Genomic DNA, 23171 nt, shown 5'->3' with positions numbered 1-23171 from the left:
GGGGGGGGGGGGGGGAGTATTTTGTACCTTCATTTGATACTTGACAGTGTAGAGATCAGAGAAAATGAGGGGAGAGAGAGTTGAGGAACAAGAAACAGCAACGTTCCCTAACTGGATATGACCCATGGATGTACAATCCATAGTCAGTGCTTCGACCCATAGGCCACCAGGGTGCCCTAAACTTTTTTCTCTCCTCTGTGGAGGTCTCTGAAGTTGTGAAAAGGCTTTGCAGTGCGATGATGCAAGAGGTGAAAGAGATTTGTCTGGATTGGTACAGCAGCAGCAATCTTTTCACTGAGCTGTTGTAGTAAAGACAAAACTGAGTGTGAGGGCGATTTATCCATCTGTCTATGTTCCAACCCTCACCTGCGGTCCTGAACTCCTGAACTGCCACTTTCTAAAATACTTTTATTAACATTAAGCCAAGTACACTGCAATCTCCTTCCCAGTGGAAATGTGGTGTCTATTTGTGAAAAGGATGTATGCACAGGTTGAGTGATCAGAGAGGGTTTTTTTTTTACACAACTAGCACTTCTGCAAATGTTTAGTAAATGAGGTTTCAACTCTTAAACCCACACATACGCCCCTAAGGCTACAGTCATTGTATAGAAACATTCTGTAATCCAAACTGAGAATACCACCTGTGACCCTGGAAGCTGATTCCAGTTACAGCACTGACCTGCTGGAGGCATTTCATTCAGACCCACAGACACCATAGCTTTGACTCTCTGGCTATGTTTCATCCAGACACTCTATTAGTCATGCCTGCCTGGGCACTAATAGCACTTAACCAAGTCTATAATACTGTTGCAAGACTGACCCCTGGCCACATGCCTTCACATGGTATTGACCTGGACAAGTTTAGCTACTATTATGCTCCAAGTGGAGTTACGACACTGACCCATTTGGCCGGTCACACCTTTACACCTTTTGGTTAAAGTTATATCCTTGGATGCCAGCTCAGCCAAGCTCATTAGCATGTTACGGCAGTGATTCCACACTGTTTTGGGAGTGACCCTAGCTTCAAACTATAAATATCACATGAAAATGTGACTCATGCAACATCATGGTAAGGCTCTCTGCTCATCATTTATGCTGTATGAGTGCTCTTGGATCTTGATCCATAGTGTTAGTTAACTCCATTAGTCAGGTACTTTGATATCAGCTACCATATGATTCACCATCATCTATAAATTTTATCATATGGTTTAGACATCTGAGACTGTTTTTCCCAAATTTTCGTGAGTATTTTCTTAAGTATGGGTTAAATCAAATTGTACTGACATGTCAGTAAAGCAAATTGCTTCAAGACCATCAAAATAGTTGGGGTTGTGCATTGGAAAAAATAGATAAAATCTTAGCTACACAACAGATGCTTTAAACTGTGTTTGTGGTTTTGGTTTTCATAAACAGACATTAATTTACAATATTTTTGATTATAGAAATATGCATATAATCAGTTTTTGGGCCGTAACAGTGACATCCCTCAGCGCAATAAAGTTCAGTACAACGGACATCAGAATATCCCTGGGGAACTCTTCTCAGATGATATCAGTTGTGGTAAACATAGCATCTCAGTCACTGTGTCCTGTATCCCCAGTTTATTCTTAACACTCAAACAGGGCCAAGATTAGGCTAAGTACTTTAAAGAAAGCCACATAGGCCATTAAGGGAGGGAAATGCATTGACTTGCTTAATTTAGGGGAGGGAGGGTTTATGTATGCTCATTTACACTGGTGAGATTAAGATAACGTCTGTTACAGATGAGATCCAATGGGGACAGAGGGAATTAACATGGACTACTAATGTGTGATTACATGTGCTACACACACACATTCAGACTTGGAGTCTGGATTTAGATTTTCTGAATTGGGGAGAAAAACAATATGGATGGGGACACTTGTGGTCAGGCTGTGTATTTATAGCATGTCCATCCTCTAGAGCTGTAACAGATTTGGAGCTTAGGCTGCAGTAAGTGCTTATATATAGCGGGTCTTAGTGCCCTCTGATGGACCGGCCTTCGTACCTGATTATCAACAGGTTTTCTGCACAAGACTTTTCCCTCTGGCACTGTTGTGTGTCCTCATATTCCCTCCTACAGCCAGGTTGTCTCCCTCTGTGCCTATAAATTGAACAGAGTCACTCCACGCTTAGAGTGAGGACAGTTAACAAAACAACAGACACATGTACACACCAATGCCCATGGTGTCACCTGATTTGACACCAGAGCTGTCGTCAGTCGCGTCACCGCAAGAGACACTGAAATGAAGCCTCTCAAGATGCACATCAATAGTAATGTGGCCAGAGGATTAATGACACTAAAGATTAATGAAGTTATAAAAGAGGCATGCAAACAGACATGTGCTTAGTAACAGTCCCCATATGTAGCAAACTATTGGACTGCAGGCCACGTTGTGCCCCTCATATGGAGAAAACCTGGAGTCTGCTAATAATGGAGACCACAGTCAGCATGTGGCAATTAGCACACACACATGCTCACATACTTGAAAAGGCCTGTCTGTTTTGAAGTGTTCTTTTTATCACTTAGCCTTTGTAATTATTATTTTTACCTCTATGATCTTATTCTTTCCTGTCTGCCGTGCACATGGTGGAAATTCCCTTAATCAAGGCCTCTGTATTGTGTGTGTGTGTGTGTGAGTGTGAGTGTGAGTGTGTGTGTGTGTGTGTGTGTGTGTGTGGACATGTGCGTATGTGTTGGCTTTCCGTTGAGGGGACACAGCCTCAGCCCATGCGTCATCTTGGCCTCCCGCTCCCACGGCCGCTGTGAAATTCCCACTCCTGTTGAGAGGATTACACTCAAACTGTGCAAGTGTGTGTTTATGTACAAATTTCTGCGTGTAAGTGTGCATGTGGACGTGCTGGATGTTGAAAGAGAGAAGACTGTCACTTTTTATCCTTTTTTTAATTCATTAATAATTGTTGTTCTGTCTTGTTGCAAATAATCAAATCTGTAAAAAAAAAAAAAAAAACTAAAGTAACACACTATTAAGGCGTGTTGCTGTTGTCCAGAGTGTGTCAGATTCCTCATGAATTCAGCTTTTTTCAGGTCATACCCACCTTCAACTTTGATATTCCTCAAGCTTTGAGGTCATTAATGTCTGACATTTTTAGTGTGACTAAAGAACAATAGGAAGGACACAATCTTTAACACTCAGCTGCATTTTAAATGAGGATGGCTCATATTGTAGGACAAGGAAGTAAAGCCTCTCCTCCGATTTCCTGCACCACCAGCTTTCTCTCATAAATGAGACTTGTGCTGTTCGACAAAGGAGGGCAGGGGAAATGAAGCATGTTGCCAATCAGTCATTGCAGAGTGTTGCCTTAATGAGTGTAATCATGCTAAGAGGTCCCAGCTCCTGCAGACCTCCAGGCCCCCCTGTCCTCGGAGTCAGCAGTCCACGTTGGCTCCAACACGGCGGTCAGAGGTCAGGGGGGACTGCCATGTACAGCTGGCAAAGATTAAAAACACAGAACATGTGCGCATACACAAATGCACCATTGTACACAGAGTCTTGCCCATACATGCTGCTTGCACACATGTTTGGAGTGTTTGCTTCATTTCCAACATTTCCAGCTCTGATGAGCTGCCACAGCTGGAAGATTGCCAACACAGGAAAAACACATAGAAAAGAATGAAGATTCCTGGGAAAGGTGATGCTGTTTAAACAAAAAAAAAAACCTAACATTTTCTATTTTATGCTAAAACTACAAGAGATCATGCATCTGACATCCCATACCAGAGTATGATTATGTTTGCCATGTAATGCCACTGTTAAATTCCTGCCCTGTTATACTGCAGCCATTTCTAACCTGCTGCACTGAAACTGGCTCTGATCTGCACTTAGAATTAACCTCACTGGCCACATCCACAAAACATGCAGCAGGAAATAGTGCTGCATATGCACACAGCGTTACTCACCAAGCTGGCTGGGCCTGTTTGTAGGTCAGAAGGCCTCTCTCTGTAGCAGCACATTGTGTGGAAACACCCAGGGCCCAAGAGAAAGTGCAGAGGGAGCACCCAGGGACAGTACCACTGTATGACTTTGTGTTCAACGTGTGCTTGTGTGCATTGTCTTTCCATTGTCTCTATCTGCAGCATGTATGTGTTCAGTGTGCATGAGCTTGTGTGTGTGTGTGTCATTGTCCCTGACTGAATGAGGCCTTTATTTTCTATGAGGGAGGGATGCACACGAGCTGCGCACACATACGCACACACACACCAGATTGTGCTCGAGTACATATTTGCACCCACAGAGCATGTGACCGGCCTAATCGGACCCTCACCAGATCCTCTTCTTCACACACAAACACACATATATACCATCCCTACCCCAACCCTCTATACACACACACACACACACACACACATGCATGTGACACCTTGCTTAATCATACCCCAGCCCACATCCCTACACAAACACATTTTATTTCCTTTTTGAGACTGTAAACACTCATCAAACCCAGCTTTCACACAAAGCACTCTCACGTGTGCAACTTGTACACACACACATATACAAAAACACACCTGAGTGTGAGCAGCTGGTGTGTGCGTTTGTGTAGTGGAGGATCTGGCTGGGATGTGTGTGTAACAGCCAATGCTGACGAAAGAGGTAGAAAATAAACACGGGGCTCATGGGGAGTATTGTAATCCCAACTTCCTGTCACAGTCAGCGCCTATTTACAGCCCAACAATGGGCAAAGCACAGGCTGTGCACGCACACACAAGCGGGCCGGTTCAATTCATTAATTCATTTTTAGTGTTGAAGTGTGTGGAGTGATACTGAAATAGATTGGTGAGCTTGTACAGATTTCATATTATAGGTAACATTGTACAGAAAGTTGGTGACGGAATACATTTAACAAATTCTTGTTAACTTTTTCCATCTTTACGACTAAGGCTTGGTATCAAACCGTAATAGTATTTTCTATACAGACCAAAATTTGTCTGTTTGCATCCAATGCTTTGTTCTGATATTCTTGTTTTAGACCTTGAGTATATTTTTTATAGCAGTGGTGGTAACATTTTACTCCATAAAGTAATTTCTAAGATATTAAAACCCTCATTGGGGTAACGATCATGATTGTATAGGTTGTAAACAAACCTCCAGGATAGCCAAACTTATTTGATGCCTGAATGATTGTCTTACCACTCAGTTTTGTTGTCCCGTTCGACCTATTTTTAGCGACATTACTGCGCTCTGGGATCTTAGTGATGACTGTGATGTTATTATGTTATTATATCTGATAGAGTCGACAGATAGAGCTACAAAAGTAAACTTTTATAAATTAAATTTGTAATAAACAGTAGTTTTCCTTTAGTTTGATAAGATTGCGGTGTTTCAGACATTTGGTGTGTTGTGGTAAATTAATAGGAGGTTTTAGGTAAGAAAAAATGTTTATAGTACTTAAAGTTAAACATCAGAAAAAATAGTTTTAATACTGGGGCCAAAGTTCAGGTATTGTACTGACATCAGTATAAAAAATGTCAAATAACACCCCAGTAAATCATAATACTGTGGTATTTTCCTGTGGATGGCTTCAAATATTACTGAAGTGCTGTTTTGAAATGTCTATGTTCATTCATTGCCTTTGAGTTGAGTTCCTGCACTCCCGTGTTTCTCTCTCTCTCTTTCGCTCTCTTTCTCTCTTCTTTGATCATACTGTTTTGGATCACAGCAGGTCTGTGTAATCGTAGCCTTAATCCCTGGCCTAGAATCACACACAGTAACAACTGAGTTGATAGAAAGCCTCCCCTCTGTTTCCCTGAAGGCTTTGCCTAAATCCATACTTGCATTGATTGTTCAATCTACTCTTTTGGTTAAACAGAGAGCGGGATAAAGCTGCATCTTACTGGATGATACACTTTTGGGTGTGTGGGGGCATACATGTGTTTGAGTATGCCTGAATGAGATGGCAGTTATAGAGTCAGGATATGGGAGAGGTGTGTGTGTGTGTGTGTGTGTGTGTGTGTGTGTGTGTGTGTGTGTGTGTGCCTTTGTGTGCCTGTGTGTAAGGCGAGTGTGGTGGGCAGCTAAACACAGGCACTCAAAGAATCTCTTTCTTCTCTTTTGAAGTGAGTTCAAATGCTCTTCAAAGACTGTCTGCCCGTATGACGGCGCAGGAGGAGGGGGCATGGAGAAAGAATGGGAGACCATGTGCTCTAAACACAGCTTCAGTTACCGTGGCTAGGATTACGCAAAGTTGTTGTCTGCTTCCAACTATGCATTTCAGCATTCAGTGTATTAACAGCGTGTGTGTGTGTGTGTGTGTGTGTGTGTGTAGCCAAGCGCACACAAAATTTCAGTTGGCTTCACTCCCTACTAGCCCACTGCCATAAGCCAGGGTCAGACAGATGTATCAGCAAAGTGATATTATCTGAGATATACGTATAAACATATATTTACGCATATTTTAGTTTTCCAGGTTATTAAGTAGACCTATCTAAAACTAGTCTAATGTCTAATACATCAGTCCTGCAATACCTCATTTATATCATTGAGGGTAGACTATATATTAACAAGGGTGTTGTAATATTGTGAAGACCCACTGAATGGGTGAATTCTCTTTTCTATTCTTTTTCTGTGGGAAGCAACTAGTAACATAATAAAAAGGAGGGGGTCAAAAGTTTAAAAAGTTTGAACTTGAACTTTGAATTTTCCCTTGAGGCTTCACAGTGATTTGCAGAAAAAACTGACAACATCAAAGTGACACAGTGGTGGGGCAAGAGGTTTAGCCTTTACCTGCTATGGATAAATGTCTATGGGGGAGAAGGTCCTTCTTGAGTTTCTGGGATCCTTCCTATGTATGACACTTGTCTCTACGATTACAGGCACAAACAAAATGAAGTGCTGCTTGGCACAGAGTCACGTAAACTGTAGGAGAACACTGTAGGCTGCTTATTTACAGTGTTTGCTAACAAGCATGCTACCCACTAGCGACGAGCGAGAAGTGGCGGAGGCGATGTCACACGGTTTGTTTTGCTTCCAGCAGATCTTCACAGTTACACTGCATTAGTTTTAGATAGGCACAAGCAGTATTTCATGAAATTTTGCTCCAATTAGGTTGCAATGATGGTGTGTGATAAACAAAGTAAATTACTTTTAGCTACATGGGATTTAGTTTGTTTTCTACCCTTGTAATCTATTTTTATATTGGACCCTTGTGTGTGCCATAGCACAGCTTGTTGACTTTTCTATCATCGGCTAATTCGATCATAGTCCTGTTGTGGTTTTAATTCTGCTTGACTTCCTGTCTGTCTCTGTCCGTCCCCTCACTCTCAACTGCCTCTCTCCCCTCCTTCCCAGCCCTTGTGAGTGTCTCCCCTAGAGCAGAAATTACATGCTGCTTTGTGCGTGGCGTAAACAATGTTTTCAACAGTGCAGGCCTGTCCTGTCTCTCTGTCTCTGTCTCTGTCTCTCTCTCGCTCTCTCTCTCTCTCTCTCTTTCTCTCTCTCTCTCTCGCTCTCTCTCTCTCTCTCTCTCTCTCTCTGCCTCTCTCTCTCACCCTCTCCCATCGCCTCAGGGGACATATGAGTGGGAATAAAGAGGGGGAGGTGGATTGATCAGAGGAAGAGAGAGAGAACCAGAGAGAGGTATCAGTAGGATAAAGGGAGGAGAGGGGGAGGGTTTAAGTGAAAAAGAGCAACAGTCTGTTCCCAGAGAAAAAACGGCCCAACAAGTCTGTGTAATAAGCATAATAAGGGGGGGGTTTAAGGGCGACACCTCCCCACCACCAAACAGACACACACACACACACACACACCACCGTCTGGATAACTACCATTCAGTGTAATGATAGTCAATGGGCTCTGATTAACTCAGCATTACCTACATACCCTGAAGCCCCTATCTTTGCCAGCACACTTCACTTAACTTGTACCAGCAGACACATGCTGGAGGAAGAAAAAAGCGTAGTGTAGGGCTATAAAAGCAGGTAGGCATGCAGACATGATGTGTAAAGAACAGTCTGGTTAAATCTTGTGTTTAATAGCCAGGGGTAGAGTTGAAAGGATAGGTGGTGGTTTTGGTGGGCAAGGCAGGTCAAGCTTATTCTCTCCCTGACTGACAGACACACCGTCTCTGTTCGTTACTTGCTCTTTATCCCCTCCTCTTTCCGTCACTCCGTCTCTTTTACTGTGTGAGGGTTGGCAGCCGGGGATCTAGAGGTTACATAAAGTGGATGTGGTTCTGGGGAAGAAAGCAGAGAGATGTTACATAAAGAGCTGTAGCTGGACAAAGGTTAATAAAAATGGAGCCTTGTACTGTAGGCAGGAGCCATGGGAGAGAGAAAGCTTGAAAAAAAAATAAAGAATGGCCATTACATAAACAGATAAAGATGGGGTGAATTATTGGTGGCTTTGCTTTGGTGTTACATAAAGAGACGGGTCCATCTAGCAAAATGAAAGGCAGAATGTGTTATTATGTGTGACTCTCATCTGACAAAATCTGAATTTAGAAGACCCAAAAAGACGCATTTCTCTAATCCCTAGCTTTCTTTTAAACAGATATACATAAGTGACGGTACTACACATGCACAATCCACACAAAGTAACACAAGAGTCACACACACCTGTCAAACATGCATACTACTGCTCACACACCCTTGCACCCTTACAATCCACACAGGCTCAAAATAGCCCAACATTTGGCCACGGCGGTAGCACTGCATACATTGACCTCTGATCTCTTAATTGTTTGTTTATCGCCACACACAACATCACTCTGCTGCTCCGTAGCTCAGTCCATCACTGCTCCTCATTTCTGCCCCCCTCCACTCCCGCCATACCCCCCCACCCCTCCTGTTCTGGGTCTGCTTTGTGCAAATGTCATACAACACTCTGTAATATCTATCATTAGAAGGGGGGGGGGGGTCGAGATGAAAGACTCATGATTATTAAAGTGTGTTCTTGACTGTGCAAGCTCATCTGTCATAGTCTCAATGAATTCAATTCACAACATAATATTTTAAAATGAGGTGTGTGTTTTAATTGAAATGTTTCAGTGTTGTTAAAAGCTTGTATTTATATTTCTCTGTGGTATACAGCAAAATCTTGGCATAAGATCATATGCAGTCAGTTATTTAGCTCCGACGTGTGTTTACATTTGTCTTTACATGTATTAGACGTATGAGCACAGTGACTTTCCTTAATAGCTTTATTTATCATGTCTGTTTTATGCTGTTTTCTAGATACTACTACAACAAGAGAATCCTTCATAAGACCAAAGGCAAGAGGTTCACCTATAAGTTCAACTTCAATAAACTGGTTTTGGTCAACTACCCTTTCATCGACATGGGCTCCACTGGTAAGCCTGGACAGTCTTGCGCCGTGTGTGTGCATGCTCAGATATCTCCTAATCCTAAAGAAGGATAGCATGATTACATAGGATTATACAAGCGAACATTGTATGTTATTTCTCAGTATTCTCCCCTTCTTTTTTCCCTATTCCTCCCTCCCTTGTCTTGACATCTCCAGGAAGCAGTGTCCCTCAGAGTGCCCCTCCTGTCCCCACCGGTGCAACGACCCACTTCCGCTTTCCTCCTTCAACACCCTCTGAAGTCCTCTCCCCCAATGAGGACCTGCGCAGCCCCGGTGGCATGTTCAGCTCTGTGGCTCGACGAATGGCCCGTGGCTCCGTCAGCGACTGCAGCGACGGCACTTCGGTCAACTCTGAGATTGAGGAGGGCAACACAGGAGCAGGAGAGGAGAGGGGAGAGAGGGGTGTGAGCGGAGGAGGAGGAGGACCTGGCGGTGGAGGAGGCTATCGGAGTATCATCCATCCTCGTCTGTCTCATGAAACCCTGTTCCGCATGTATGGAGGACCAGGCAACCCAGCTGCTCACCCAGGCTCCCGTGGTCCTGCAGGGCACCGGATCCACACAGAGCCCCTGTCCCCCTTCCCTGTGTCCCCTCTGCCAGGGCCAGGAGGAGCTGGCCTCTTAGCCCCTCCTCTATCCCCAGCGCTCTCCATGACCCCCACATCTCACCTCACCTACACTCCCTCGCCCACCCTGTCCCCTATGCTAGGCTCCCACTTTTCCTTCAACCCAGAGGACATGAAGCGCTACCTGCAGGCCCACACCCAGTCAGTGTACAACTACGGCCTCAGCCCGAGAGCTTTCCTCCAGTACCCCAACATCGTCATCCCTCAGCCCCACCGGCCCGCCACAGACAAAGCTGGTCTGAGTGGAGAAAGAGGAGCGGCCGAGAGAGCAGAAAGAGCAGCGACAGCAGGCGGAGGAGAGAGGGGAGGGGAACGGCACCACCACCCACCTCTGGCTCACTCCGCCCACCACCACCCACATCCACCTCACTCTGCCCACCCTCACCCCCATTCCCATCCCATGCATCACCCACTCCATCTTGGTGAGGAGCCTCCGCACATGTCACCCTTCAAGTTCAAATTGCAGCCGCCGCCACTGGGCAGGAAGCAAAGGGAGACTCAAGGGCAGAACAAACCCAGGCAGAGCTCGCTGTCCTCAGGCTCAGGATCCGGGTCCATGTCATCTACCTCTGGCCTGGGATCCTCACTGTCATTCGGGAGTGACCTGAGCTCAGCCAGCGGCTCAGGCCTCATTTCTGCCTCCTCCTCAACGCAGTCTCTAAACAGTGCAGGACTTCCGAAGATAAAGGTGAGACACACTGATCTGTGCAGTACTCTGAAATCTATGCAGGGTAAATGTTTGACATGAATCACACCACAAGACGTTTTGAAATTGTTTTTAAAATTCACTTGTATAATGAATCTACACAATTACCAACAGTAAGTCTTGTTTTTAGTAAAGCTTGAATAATTTATATCATTAAAAGTGAAATTTATGTTGTTAAAATGAGCTCCAGTGGTATTCACCATTTCTTGAACATTGAACTAAAATGTTTTACTAATTCATTGTGAATGAGTTTTACATTTTCTCTTTTCCTCTTGTGTTCATTGTCTTTATCCCTTCTTTTACCTCACTGTCCAGGTGGAGCCCATCTCTGACATAGAGTCGGAGGAAGAGGTGGAGGTGACTGACATTAGTGATGAGGACCCAGATGAAAGAGATGAAGAGTTTGAGCTCTTCTCCCCTCGCCACCTCAGAGCCCCTAACCACCACCACCTTGCTAACGGCACAGCTGCACCACAACATCAACCCCATCCTGATGAAGACCTGGATGAGGACGTCTTCAAAGCCCCTGCTCCGCCTCCACCTGGCCTGATGCCTTTTTTTACCTCGCAGCACGCACACTCCAATGCGCATCGTGGGCTGCCCACCCTCAAGATTGAACCCACCGAGCCAGGGGAGAGCAACACGCCCCCACCTCAGGTGGGCTCGGGAGGAGCTCCTCAGACCAAGTGCATCCCCCTGAAGCTGCGCTTCAAAAGGCGCTGGAGCGAAGACCAGCGCATGGAGGCCTCACAGGAAGAGTCAGATGACAAGAAAGTACGACCAGAGGAGGAGAGGGAAAGAGAGAGGCAAAGTAATGGACAAATGGAGATGGAGGAGGACGGGACAGGCAGTGGAGAGGGGGACAGTCCTCCCCCATTGGCATACGAGGGCTCTTTAGCCACACCATTGGCCTCACACCGGAGGGTGAGCGCAGAGCTGCATCGTGCCACTGCACAGCTGTCCCTGGAGAACAAAGACTGCTGATGAGACACACAGCCCAAACACTACTGCTCCAGTAGCACAGGAGGTGGTGCAGGAGTATGTAAATCGTTCCTCTGTAATCCCTCTCCCAAACTGACAAACTAGATTCCTGAAACCTCCAGTGAGCTGAGAGCACAGTCCAACATACACACATATAAAACCAACACCTCAATGATAGCCCAACTCCTGTTTTGTCAGACCCCCTCCCCCAATGTTCTGTCTGAATCAAGGCTCTTCTGGGACACATCCTTTGGGAGGAGGGACTCACTCAGACTCAGCCAACCCAGACTCAGTGACTGTACGGGGGCTGAAATCAAAGGGATGCTCCCTCATGCAACTTGGCCACAAGTTCACCTCCCGCCAGGCCAGTGAAGCTCCAGATGCCCTGTCCCAGTAGCACAGCTCCTGCCTTCAGGCCCCCACCAGTAGGATCAGCAGCCAGTTAACACTTTCCTCAGGGGACACACACTCCCTTACAGCCCAGCAACACACCCAGGATGACAAAGTGCACACTCTCCGCTATGCTACTTTTCCTATAAGACGACAGGACTTTGATAAGTGCCTGCATCTAAAACCCACAGCCCTGGAGTGACATGGAAGAGAGCAAAGATGGGAGAGTGTCAGGGAGGAGGACTGCTTTGAGTAATCATCCTTTAACTCATGAAAGCTTTGCAACATCTGGCAGATACTGAAAAATCATGAGGACAAAAAGGAAAGTGTGTCTCTCAGACTGAAGAGTGGGGCTGTTGCTGTTGTCTGACTGACTCTTAAACCTGGCCCACTCCACTCAGGGAAGCCTATTGCTGTATGTTTATTGGATTCATGCACACAAACACACAACGCAAAAAAAAAAAAACAACAACAACAACAGTGAATGGGACTTGGGGACTATGGACACTAAACAGTGTTCACAGTGACGCAAGACCATACACACTCACAAACATGCACTCACGCATACACAGACTTTGACTCTCTGGCACACTGTTCTCTCAGAGCTTATGACTTTTTTATAACCTTCCTTCTGTCTCTCTCCTGTCCTGCCCCTCTTTCTCTTGCGGACCACCTGTGGAAAGATCATGACTCCACTCACAGAAAAAACAGGAGATGGAAAAGAGGAGAGTGAAGACGAGCTGCTGAGGGGACCACTAGGGGGAAGGCAGCAGGGGGAGGAAGGATTTGAGGGGGCTCCAGTAACTTTTACCTAACCTCCTCACCTCACCTAACATGGCCTGTACACTGAAAATAGTTTCCCTCAAGTCCCAGCAGCACAGAATCCTAGTTCACCAGCTATAGCTCCTCTAACAATCATAGATAGTGTTAAACTAAACCAGCAGACACACGCGCACACACACACAAAGACACACACACACAGACACACACACACACACACACACACACACTGCCTCTATATGCCTTGTTTTTATAGCATGTACAAAAGTGCAAACTGAGCTCTAATAACACACATTCAGACTATATCTTTATATATTCTAAATGAAATTATTATAGATAAGTGAGATTTTAAAAGAACCATAGCATTTAAATGATATGATTGATTCAGGATTTTTTGTAAGTGGATTATTTTGAGTGGTAAGTGTCATGCCACTCATTGGGTAATATAGTATGGAGAGTGGGTGGGCAGAATGAAGAGGGGTTGAGGGTCCAGGATTTTCTTGTACATTTGTTTCATAGACAAACAAGCCAGAGAAAAACAGCACAGGCCAGTCCACCAGCAAGGAAAAAAAAAACAGGACTTGAACAGACTGCTAATGATTCAGACGTGTGGTTCACTCTGCTGTTCACTTCATTTGCAGTAGCTTGCCCTTTCAGCACACAGCCCTCTGCTCTTTCCTGTCTGTACAGTCTAGCTCAGCTCATTGGGGTTCTCCCCAGCCTGAGCTGTCCTGGCCCCAGGCCTCTCAAGGTCCTGTGTGTGTGTGTGTGTGTGTGTGTGTGTGTGTGTGTGTGTGTGTGTGTGTGTGTGTGTTTGGTGGGTGTGTGGGTGTATGAGATAACTCATGGGTTATTAGTGTATTAGTAATCCTGTCTTTTCTCTAAGGCCAGTTAGCATAATGCTCCTAAGTTCGCAGCAGCTCTGGATTTGAGCAAAGGGGGGGGGGGGGGGGCTTAAGGGGTTAATCATTATTGTAAGATAGCCCAAAACAGTCAGACACGTGAGGCCCTGTCCTGAAACGCCCTCTCCTCAAGCTATGCACGCACACGCACGCACACACACACAAAAACACACACACACGTTTGTGATTATGTTTTAACATCCTGGAGCTTTTTGTCTCTGCAGCCTGGTCATCCAGGCGTCTGATTGGTTAACTGAGCTCTGACCAGAGAGAGGCCTGTCCCCGCCTGGCCAGCGACAAGACGGATCTATAGCAGAGAACTGTGAGATAGATGGCCTCCAGGCAGTCTGTGTAGCTGAGCTGATCGAATTTCCTCATCAGACCCCTGTGGTCTGGACTGGAGCGTGTCACAACACAAACACAAACACACCTACACACACACACACACACACACACACCCACACACCCTCACTCCCACCAAGTCCTGTGTCTGTATTTGAACTGACAGCTGCCTTATTACTACTTTTCATATCTCAGCAGCAGATGAGGCATCAGTCCACCTGCTCTGCACTCTTTCTCTGTTCTGTTTCATTTTTTCCCTTGCTCTGTGTCAGGCGTTGTCTGACTTCCTGCTAACTGCGGCGTGATCTTACTCAGTCATGATATTGCAGGGTAAAAAGATTGACTGGCGTCTGATTGTAACACAGGCTCTCTCTCAACCTCTACAGTCAAAGAACGGTAGACAAACAGCACAAAGATTACATTTCTCTATCAAAAGAATAAAGGTTTCTCAGTTTATTTTTTTGATGTCAATATTGCTATTGATTATTGTTGTTGTTATTATTGTTCTCATTGGGTTATTTACCTCTCCACCTGGCATTATTACTATTCCATGGTTCTGTTAGCTGTTGCTTTTTATGTTGTGTACATCACTTTGGATGATGTGGAAACCCCCAAACTCCATTCCCTGTTTCAAACCTTCAAGCCCCTGAACCAGAAATCTTTTTCCTGTCTTTAATTTTTACAAATGTAATATAACTAAAATGTGTAATATTAATTTTGATGCTGACAGAGAAATAACATCGGGGACTGAGAGGGAAGAGCAGTGTCGGAGGATTTTATTTAGCAGCAGAGGGGAAGTGATTTTATCTTTTTTGTCATGTATTGTAATTTTTATTTTATAATGTTACCTTTTTCTCTCTCTGTCTTGTATATTTTTTCATTTTTTGGGGGGAGGGTTGGGTTGTATCATTTTAAAAGAAGAAAAAAGATGTGTATCGTTTTACTGTTTAAAGGTCTATCCTCTCCCTCTTTCAGTCTCTTCTTCTTTCGCCTCGTCTCCCCCGAGCAGTTACATAACACTCAGATGGAGAGATGAGAGTTAATACCATGATGTAACATTGAATTTCTCCACTTCTTTCGTGTTTTTTTTCCAAACTTGTAATTAAGCTGTAATCAGGGTTAATTAAAACCGGTTAAAACCCAATATGAATATCACTGTGTTTGTTTATGCCTGTCTCTCACGCACATCCATATTTATAAATGACATGCAATCAGACAGCAGAGTTTTATTACCAGGGTATTTGTAAACAAGGAGATTAACCCCTGACTTTTTGTCTAGTCAACAGCAAGCCGACAGTTATATGAGGCCGTTTGGTCTTTCAAGATTACTGTAAATTACATTGGAAACAAAATGACCCTAAACTACACTGTACTTTACTTAAATGTTTTTCAAAAGTGGTCTCCACGACTTCACTCTCTTGGAGCGAATATCTTAAAGCAAAAGCAAATCTCAGGTAGGGCGCTTTCTTCTCCATCACTGAAGTACTATAAGGCTGCAACCAACATTTTCTTTAATTATCACTTGTTCTGACAGTTAATTTCTTTAATAAAGGCCCATCATCGTTCCCTGATGCCTGAGTGAACATTCAAGTAGCTTCTTTCTTTTTTTTTGTCTGACCAACAGTCAAAAACCCAAAGATGGTGAGTTCACTATCATAGAAAACGAGGAAACTAGTACATATTCACATTTCAGAGGCTTGTTTCCAGGGAATTATAATAGTTAATATTTAATCAGTTATCAAATTTTTTCCCATTTGTCTCCCAATCAACTAATCAATGTATCACTTAATCATGATTGGTTGATTTCTAGCAAACGATGAAACTGCACAGTGAAAGTCAGTAGAGTTGGAGGTTAATTTGGTTCTGTTAAATGATATCAAATCAATCACCCAGTTCAACCTGTAAACCTCCCTTATTAGCACATTTAATTTGTGCAAGAAACTCAAGTGTATAAATACCAGACTATTTCTTGGCTGTAAGCACTAACGTCCTCTCCTCTGGTTGCCTGCCAACAGCGCATGGTCCAAATCATAACCCCATATGACCAATAAAGAAAAGCACTTTGTCTGCAGTGTTGCCGCCCACCCACATAATGTTCACATAAGACTCAGCCATTTACCTTTACCGAGACGTCAGTACTCGCTCCTTTGTGTAAAGCACACTTGCAGCAACATATTGTATTAAAGAGGCGGAGGATGAGTTGTTGGAGTGATGGCGAAGAGTTGTTGCTCTAGAATACCCCATAAATTTTAGTGTCATATAAAATGTTTAAAGCAAAAAAATGCAAGAAACACCAACAAAAACCCAGCTTCAGCCTTCGTACACGCAGGTACACAGAAACATTTACATACGTTTGAACAAAAGCAAACTATAACTAAAATTAACAAATGAAAATGACAAAACTGTAGCAGCATTTTGACCATTGTGTAAGGAAATAAAATAACATCTGAAGTAGATGTAAAGACTGAAGTCTGTATTTTCATGAAAATATGAAGAGAACCACATTTAACGCTGTTTTTTTTTGTCCTGTGGTTCAGTTAAAGTCCACTTAAGTATTTTGGCCGGTTCAGAAAACGTGCAGTTTAAACTTTAAATCTTATATATGTTTTGACAGGATAAATTATGTGAACAAGTTAATACGAACCGTGTTTAGCCTCTGATGCTTGATCAACACCTCTCTGATAGTATTTATAAACTTGCCAAACAACTAAAACAAAGTTTACTCTTCATGTTGTTCACGTGTTTTCATCGACAAGTTGAGTAAAAACAATAGTAAAAGACAGAGGGAATTTTACATGCAAAGGACTGTAACTGGAAGATAGACATTTATCTGTATCTTATCTATCTATTATCCTCAGATCAACTTCACATCGGATTTGTGTACTGAACAACGACTGTGGATTTTACCCTGGAATCGGTGTAGGGTGCAATCACTATACTGACAGTTTCTTCATTTCCAGGGAATTACTGGTAAGTTTCACCTCTTCGGGCTTCTAACAGTCATTCAAATGAGTCATTCACAGAGGAGAAAATCCCTCTGGTTGACCTCCTCTCAGGTCATAGACATATTCAGCCTGTGAGGAGGGGTCACAAGCAGACACTGGTTCATTTTAAACAGTCGCCAGCCAAAAAGGTTGGGAACCTCTGCTTTAAATGATTCACCCACACAGACGCCTCTGTGTTCCTAAAATATCAGTGTGTGATATATGACTCATGTAACCTGGTTTTACCCGCTTTGACCTTGGTCAGGGTCACTATATACATGTATACAGTGTGTGTGTGTGTGTGTGTGTGTGTGTGTGTGTGTGTGTGTGTTTGTGAGTGTGTGTGTGTAGATTCCTGGACCCCACTGTTGACACACCAGTCATCCAGGTTCTCCATTCACAGCAGAGGAGAGAGAGAAAGAGAAAGAGACCACAGGAGCCACTGTGCTCTCTCACCTGTGCCACATCCCTCTCCCTTTGCTTCCTCTGAGCGCCTGCTTTCGCGGAAATCTGCGCAGAGCCGGCTCTCTTTTCCACATATAACCACAACCTGTGCATTGTGCAGACACTGCACAGCAAGAAGCCTTTGTGATTTACACACACACACACACACACACAGGAGTATTGCATCTACTGCCAGAGTGACGGTACGATGAGATACAGGAGGTATGCTAGTAAATTCACCACATCCTCCACCATACAGAGAAAAACTGCACCACACAGGATTGATGCACTTTCACAGTGACGGCACTTTGTCACATCGAGCACAGACGTGTGCATGCATTGATGTGGTTTGTTTGAAGCTCTGGTACTTGTATTTCCTTTTTCTCCTTCCTTCCCGCCAGTCTTTCTGTTCAACCTATATGACCCTGAAAAGAAATATGTTCATTTTTGTCTCATTTAGACGACTGAAATATCATTGACTGACCAGAGGTGTAAAGGGTAAATAACACTCAGTGAAACAGGCCCAACTTGACTATATCATACACCCCTAGAATAAAACTGGTTCAGTTTGCTCCTTCAGTTTGCTCATTTCCCATTGACTGTCTCCCCCTGTTGTCGGAATTCTTCACTGCACATTATCCAGCTTTAAGTTCATAGTTGAAGTTGAAGTACTGTATTTCTCAGTTCTGTTAACTGTGATCAAGGTGTACCTAATAAACTGGGTACTGAGCTACTTGCATATTATAAACACTGTTGATTATGCAGTTATGAAAGGCTGATTGGACTGATTTGTGGTTAAAAGCACAACATTTTATTATTGTACAAGTAAAAGTTCATATAATTTGGTGTTGTAGTATAGAACAGTATACTTATATACTGCTTATAGATAGATAGATAGATAGATAGATAGATAGATAGATAGATAGATAGATAGATAGATAGATAGATAGATACTTTATTTATCCCCTAGGGAAAATTCGGCTGAGTTGTTGTATAGCCTGATGGCAGTGGGAACAAAGGATATCCTGAACATATACAGTTATAAAACTATGTTATACACTGGGCAGTGATGAGACAATGGACACCTACGATGGAGTGCACTGATTTGCAAAAGCTTGGTAACCACTCGCTTTTCATATCGTCTCTAATACAGGCAGGAATATCTGTGTCCAAGGACACCTGTCCATGGGGGTCCTGTCTTCAGCCCCGGGACATGACGTGGACCCTGTGGAACAGCTGAGTGGTGTAAAGTTACCGTGAACAAGAAGCACAGTGAGCACAAGGGCCTACTGTTCTCCACACTGCAGCTTGTACGGACGCCAGCTTCCTGCACCACTTCTGTTAGGCTTTAATAACACTATGATGTGCTCTCTGTGCCTTTTTTTAGCCATTTATCAGGGTCATGGACCAAATTGCATCAGTGTACAGTAGCTGTTCATGTTTCAGAATGAATCTATAAATGAGAGACATTGATAGATTTCTGCCTTCATATCTTTTGTGGTCGTTTTACTCAAACTGGTTTTATTTCCTGGTTTTATACCAGTGTGTGCTGGCATTGTCTCTTCTAAATCCTTAACCTTACTTATGCAAAAAGTTAAAGTACAAATATATTCGAAGACTGGCTCAAAGCCACAATGATTGATAATTAAAAACCTAGCTGAAGTTTCAAAGACTCACAAGAAGCACATACAGGCATTATGATTCATGCTGATGTTTTGCAGATATACTGTTTACAATGTTAACCATCTTAGTTTAGCATATTAGCATGCTAACATTTACTACTTAGCACTAAACACAAAGTAGAGCTAGAACTGGTGTGTCTTTGCTGAATATTTAAAATCCAAGACTTTCCCTGCTGACTCCAATCCTGTAGGTAACAGGAGTCCATTGCTTCAGGAACTGTGAAAGACTGGCTCTCAGATGAAACAGTGCATGACGTCACAGTAGCACACTTTAAATCCTCACTGAACACTCAGAATCTGAGTTTTATTGTTGGTTTTCATTGTTTTATTGGAGCACACTATCTCCATGACTGCAAAGCTGTTTTGAGAACTCTTTTCAGCTTTCTATTTTCATTGCTTTTCTGATGGGGTTTGACGGGGCATGCGTGGTTTGACTGGAGTGGGTGAGAGGTCAAGGTGAGGGTCAGAGGTCAGAGGTTATGATACTGTGAGCATCTGCTTTAAGAAACCCTGAGGTGAGAGACATTCCTGATGATGGGTCTGGCTTTATGTGGGGTTATGGTTAGTTTGGGGTTAGTATACAGGCAAGAGTTAGTTTACGGTGTTTTCTTCTTCCACTTCTTCCCTCTCTGTGTTTCCCTCCGCGGCTGTCTCTACCTGAGGCTGGGCTGACAGCAGAGCCCAGCAGGAGAGGAGGGTCTCCTGTGTTTGACTGACAGACCAGTGATGAGCATACAGAGAGAGGGTGAAGGGTGAAGGCCAGAGGTCAGGATCCCATTGAGAGGGGGAGAGTAGAGTTGGGGAAACAGACCAAAGGGAGGGTGGGGGGGTGGGGGCTTGCTAACAAGGTAGAGTGGTCAGTGCTGTGGCATGCAAGGAAAAGAGATAAAAACCACGCTGGAAATGATACAATAAGACTTTATTGATCCTCTAGTGGGGCAAAGGGGCCACTGTACCAGCAAATAACTAACATACAACAGAAGAAGAACAAATAATGTATATATATTATCAACACTAGTATTAAGGTATCAATAAAGATTTGAAAGACATGAATAATGCTTGAGTTTGAACTTTCGATCTTAACTGTGGAAGCTGTAGTTTGACAGAAAGAAAAGTTCAAAGCTTACTTACTAGTGTTTTCCGTACCTAACCTAAATACTTAAAGTGAGTTAGGTGAGGATATTTGAACTATCCCGTGTGTTGAAGAAGAGAGGTGGTTGAAACTAGCTAACTAAAGATAGTTAAGTGGACCTTAATTGTTTTGTCAAACAAGTAAAAGTGTCAGCGATGCTCCGTGTAGCTTATTGGTTCAATTTTTCGTATAAAACAAAATACAACAGTATAAGCATTACACAGACCTGTGATTCATAGTGATACTTTTTTTTTTTAAGTATTTGCAATATTAGAGGCGTATCTGTAAGTCTTACACATGACAAAATGGAGGAAAATGAATTTACATTGGATTAGTTATTTTGAAATTACAGCGAACAGAATATCAGCAGTGCAGAGCCTAGGAATGCAACAGGAGTCCAGGCCCAGCACTGTTCACATATGTAGTGCACATTTATGGCTGCTGAATCCCTCACTAAAACTCTGGACCGCTGTTTGGACAATGTAGTCAGTTTAAAAGTTTATGTGCTTCCACAGCTATATTCAATTCTTCATCTTCATTTTCTCCCCAATATTTCATATGGCATTTAAAATGTTTCTCTAAAGGTGCCTCAACCAAGGCTGGATTACCAACCTGGCAGTCATTTAACTCAGATCATCTGGGTATACATATGATTAATCAGAAATTTCCACCAAGTACAATACCAGCTGAGAAGGGCCCTCCAACCTCCATCTTGTCACCTTATCTTATCGAAATCTACTTTAGAGACCCTGTCTGTTTCAGTTTATATTCTGGTCATTCAGTGTAAAATGTACTGTTAAATTGCTTCAGTTTCTTCTTTGTGTCAAGCAGTTAACACACAGAAATAATTTCAATGTAGAAGTAAGGCTGTAAGGCTGCAACCAACAATTTGCTTTCATTATCAATATGTCTGAATATGAAGCACATATGTCGAGTTTACTAGCACAGAAAACCAGGGAAATACTCACATCTGAGAGGCTTGGTACAGTACCAGACAATTTTGGCATTTACAAAAAAGAAAAAAAAACTTTTATGATGAACAAAATTGCTGCCAGTTAATTCTCTGTCAATAGTTTAGTTGATTAATCAGTTAATAATTTCAGCTCTAGAGCACAGGTTGGTTTTAGGGTGCCTGGGGAAATAATGTAAGTGTCATTTACAGTGGGGCTTAATGGGGCTCAACAACAAATCTTTGCCCCAGGATCCCCTGGGATGTTAATCCACCACAAAACCAATGTTTCACTCTCTCTTGTACAGAACCTTCAGTTTGATGTCTGCACAAAGCTATCAAGAAATTAACACTGCCAAACAAAGTAAAATCACACCAGTCCACAAAATGTTTTGAAATTTGCACAAGTTGCAGTGCTGGAAAATGACAACTAGATGTCACTCTACATCAACATTTAATCAACATCCAGCTTTATCTCTGCCCCCCTCCCCTCTCTTGCTCTACACACACACACACACACACACACACACACACACACACACACACACACACACACACACACAAGTGGCAATCACACTCTTACAAAATATTCTGCTCTTTGCATCCAATCAGGACTGTCCTCTGTTTTTAGCTCTACTCATCCCTCCTCTCCCACCACTGCTTGAGTGAGAGATCAGCATGCATGCATCAGATCACACCGACAGGGGACGCTGCTTCTATGAGGTCCCGCATGGCTGTCTGTCTCAACATGAGTCTGGTCTTCTCTACTACACACGGAGCAGAGATTATGTAATGTTTACTATTACCGCACTTTATCTTTTGCAAGGTATTGTGCTTTCTCTTCTGCTATGCAAAGGTTAAAGGCCACAGTGGTGATGTCTTATATCAAAGTGATCACACGTGCAAGAGGCCAGTCTCACGCGCCACATGCACATCTTTTCAGTAAAGACTCAGCACACCGGTTCGCCTCCACCACCGCTGCCTGCAAGTTGCAAACACGGGGTTAGCCGAGTTTACGCCAGACCACGCCCCCTCGGTCCAGCTGGTGGCAACACTCGTGATGACATCACCGCCGCGCGCGCCCATTGGCCCCAAGACGTCGCACACCTGCCCAATCGCCTGCCGGTGAAGTGACGTCAGCGGAGACCGGTCCCGTTCACTTCCAGCGGAGTGGGCGGGGTGGAGACGTTACCGACGTCAGAGCAAGCGGGATGCTGCGCCACCATTGGCTGAAAGCGGTGAAAGTGAGCGTCTGTTGCTGAGAGAAAAGGGAGAGGGAGAGAGACGGAGGGCGGTTTGTGTCGGCTGCAGCACGCAGGAGTCGTTCAGCTCCGGGACAAACTTTTCAAACGTGCACTTAAGCTCATTTCTGTCCTGTGTCAGTGCGTTCACTCTGTTTGCCTAAATGATAACACAAAACAGCGGTTGCAACAGTTCGGATGGCGGGGCCACAGAATAGAAAACTGCCCACCGCATCGTGGTGCTTTAATCCTGCTGCACCAACTTCTTCCTGGACAAGCATAAGCGTTGATGCATTATCACCGTCTGCTCAGGGATGGCACTTGTGCTGTCAATTATGGTAAACATACTCCTTTTCAGAAGGGGAGGGGGCATTTGTGCCTTTCTATTGGCTCTCAGTTATTTGCTCCCTCCTCTCGACCCTCCCTCATGCTGTTCCTATGGTTCCCAAAGCTCTCATTGGATACTGTAAAGTTTGGGACAGGACACCGGTCTTGCTCAGCATCCCCACCACCATTGGCTGCACCCCCCCGTCTGTCAACTGCACTTTGACAGCCCGCCACGCCCTCTGGTCTGTGGCGCCGACGTTGATTGGCTACTGTACCTGTCAGCAAACTCTGATTGGTCAGCTCGCCCAGCTGTTAGTGGTTCATTCACCATTTTGTGACTGTAGTGGG

General features: G+C 44.0%; 1 protein-coding gene across 1 annotated transcript in view; it reads left to right on the top strand.

Annotated features, from left to right (window-relative positions):
- Window positions 1-15208, top strand: part of erfl3 (Ets2 repressor factor like 3) — a 51100-nt gene extending 35892 nt beyond the window's left edge. Inside the window, exons 3-5 of the mRNA XM_023429906.2 lie at window positions 9209-9324; window positions 9495-10651; window positions 10985-15208. Coding sequence (XP_023285674.1) covers window positions 9209-9324; window positions 9495-10651; window positions 10985-11653 — 1942 coding nt within the window. The 3' untranslated portion in view covers window positions 11654-15208. The remainder of the gene's footprint in view (window positions 1-9208; window positions 9325-9494; window positions 10652-10984) is intronic.
- The last annotated feature ends 7963 nt before the right edge of the window (window positions 15209-23171 follow it).

This window comes from Seriola lalandi, unplaced genomic scaffold, assembly GCF_002814215.2.
Source record: "Seriola lalandi dorsalis isolate HSWRI2012SDOR001 ecotype SW California unplaced genomic scaffold, Sedor1 jcf7180002054900, whole genome shotgun sequence".
NCBI classification, from domain to species: Eukaryota; Metazoa; Chordata; class Actinopteri; order Carangiformes; family Carangidae; genus Seriola; species Seriola lalandi.
This window is presented reverse-complemented; position numbering and strand designations above follow the sequence as displayed.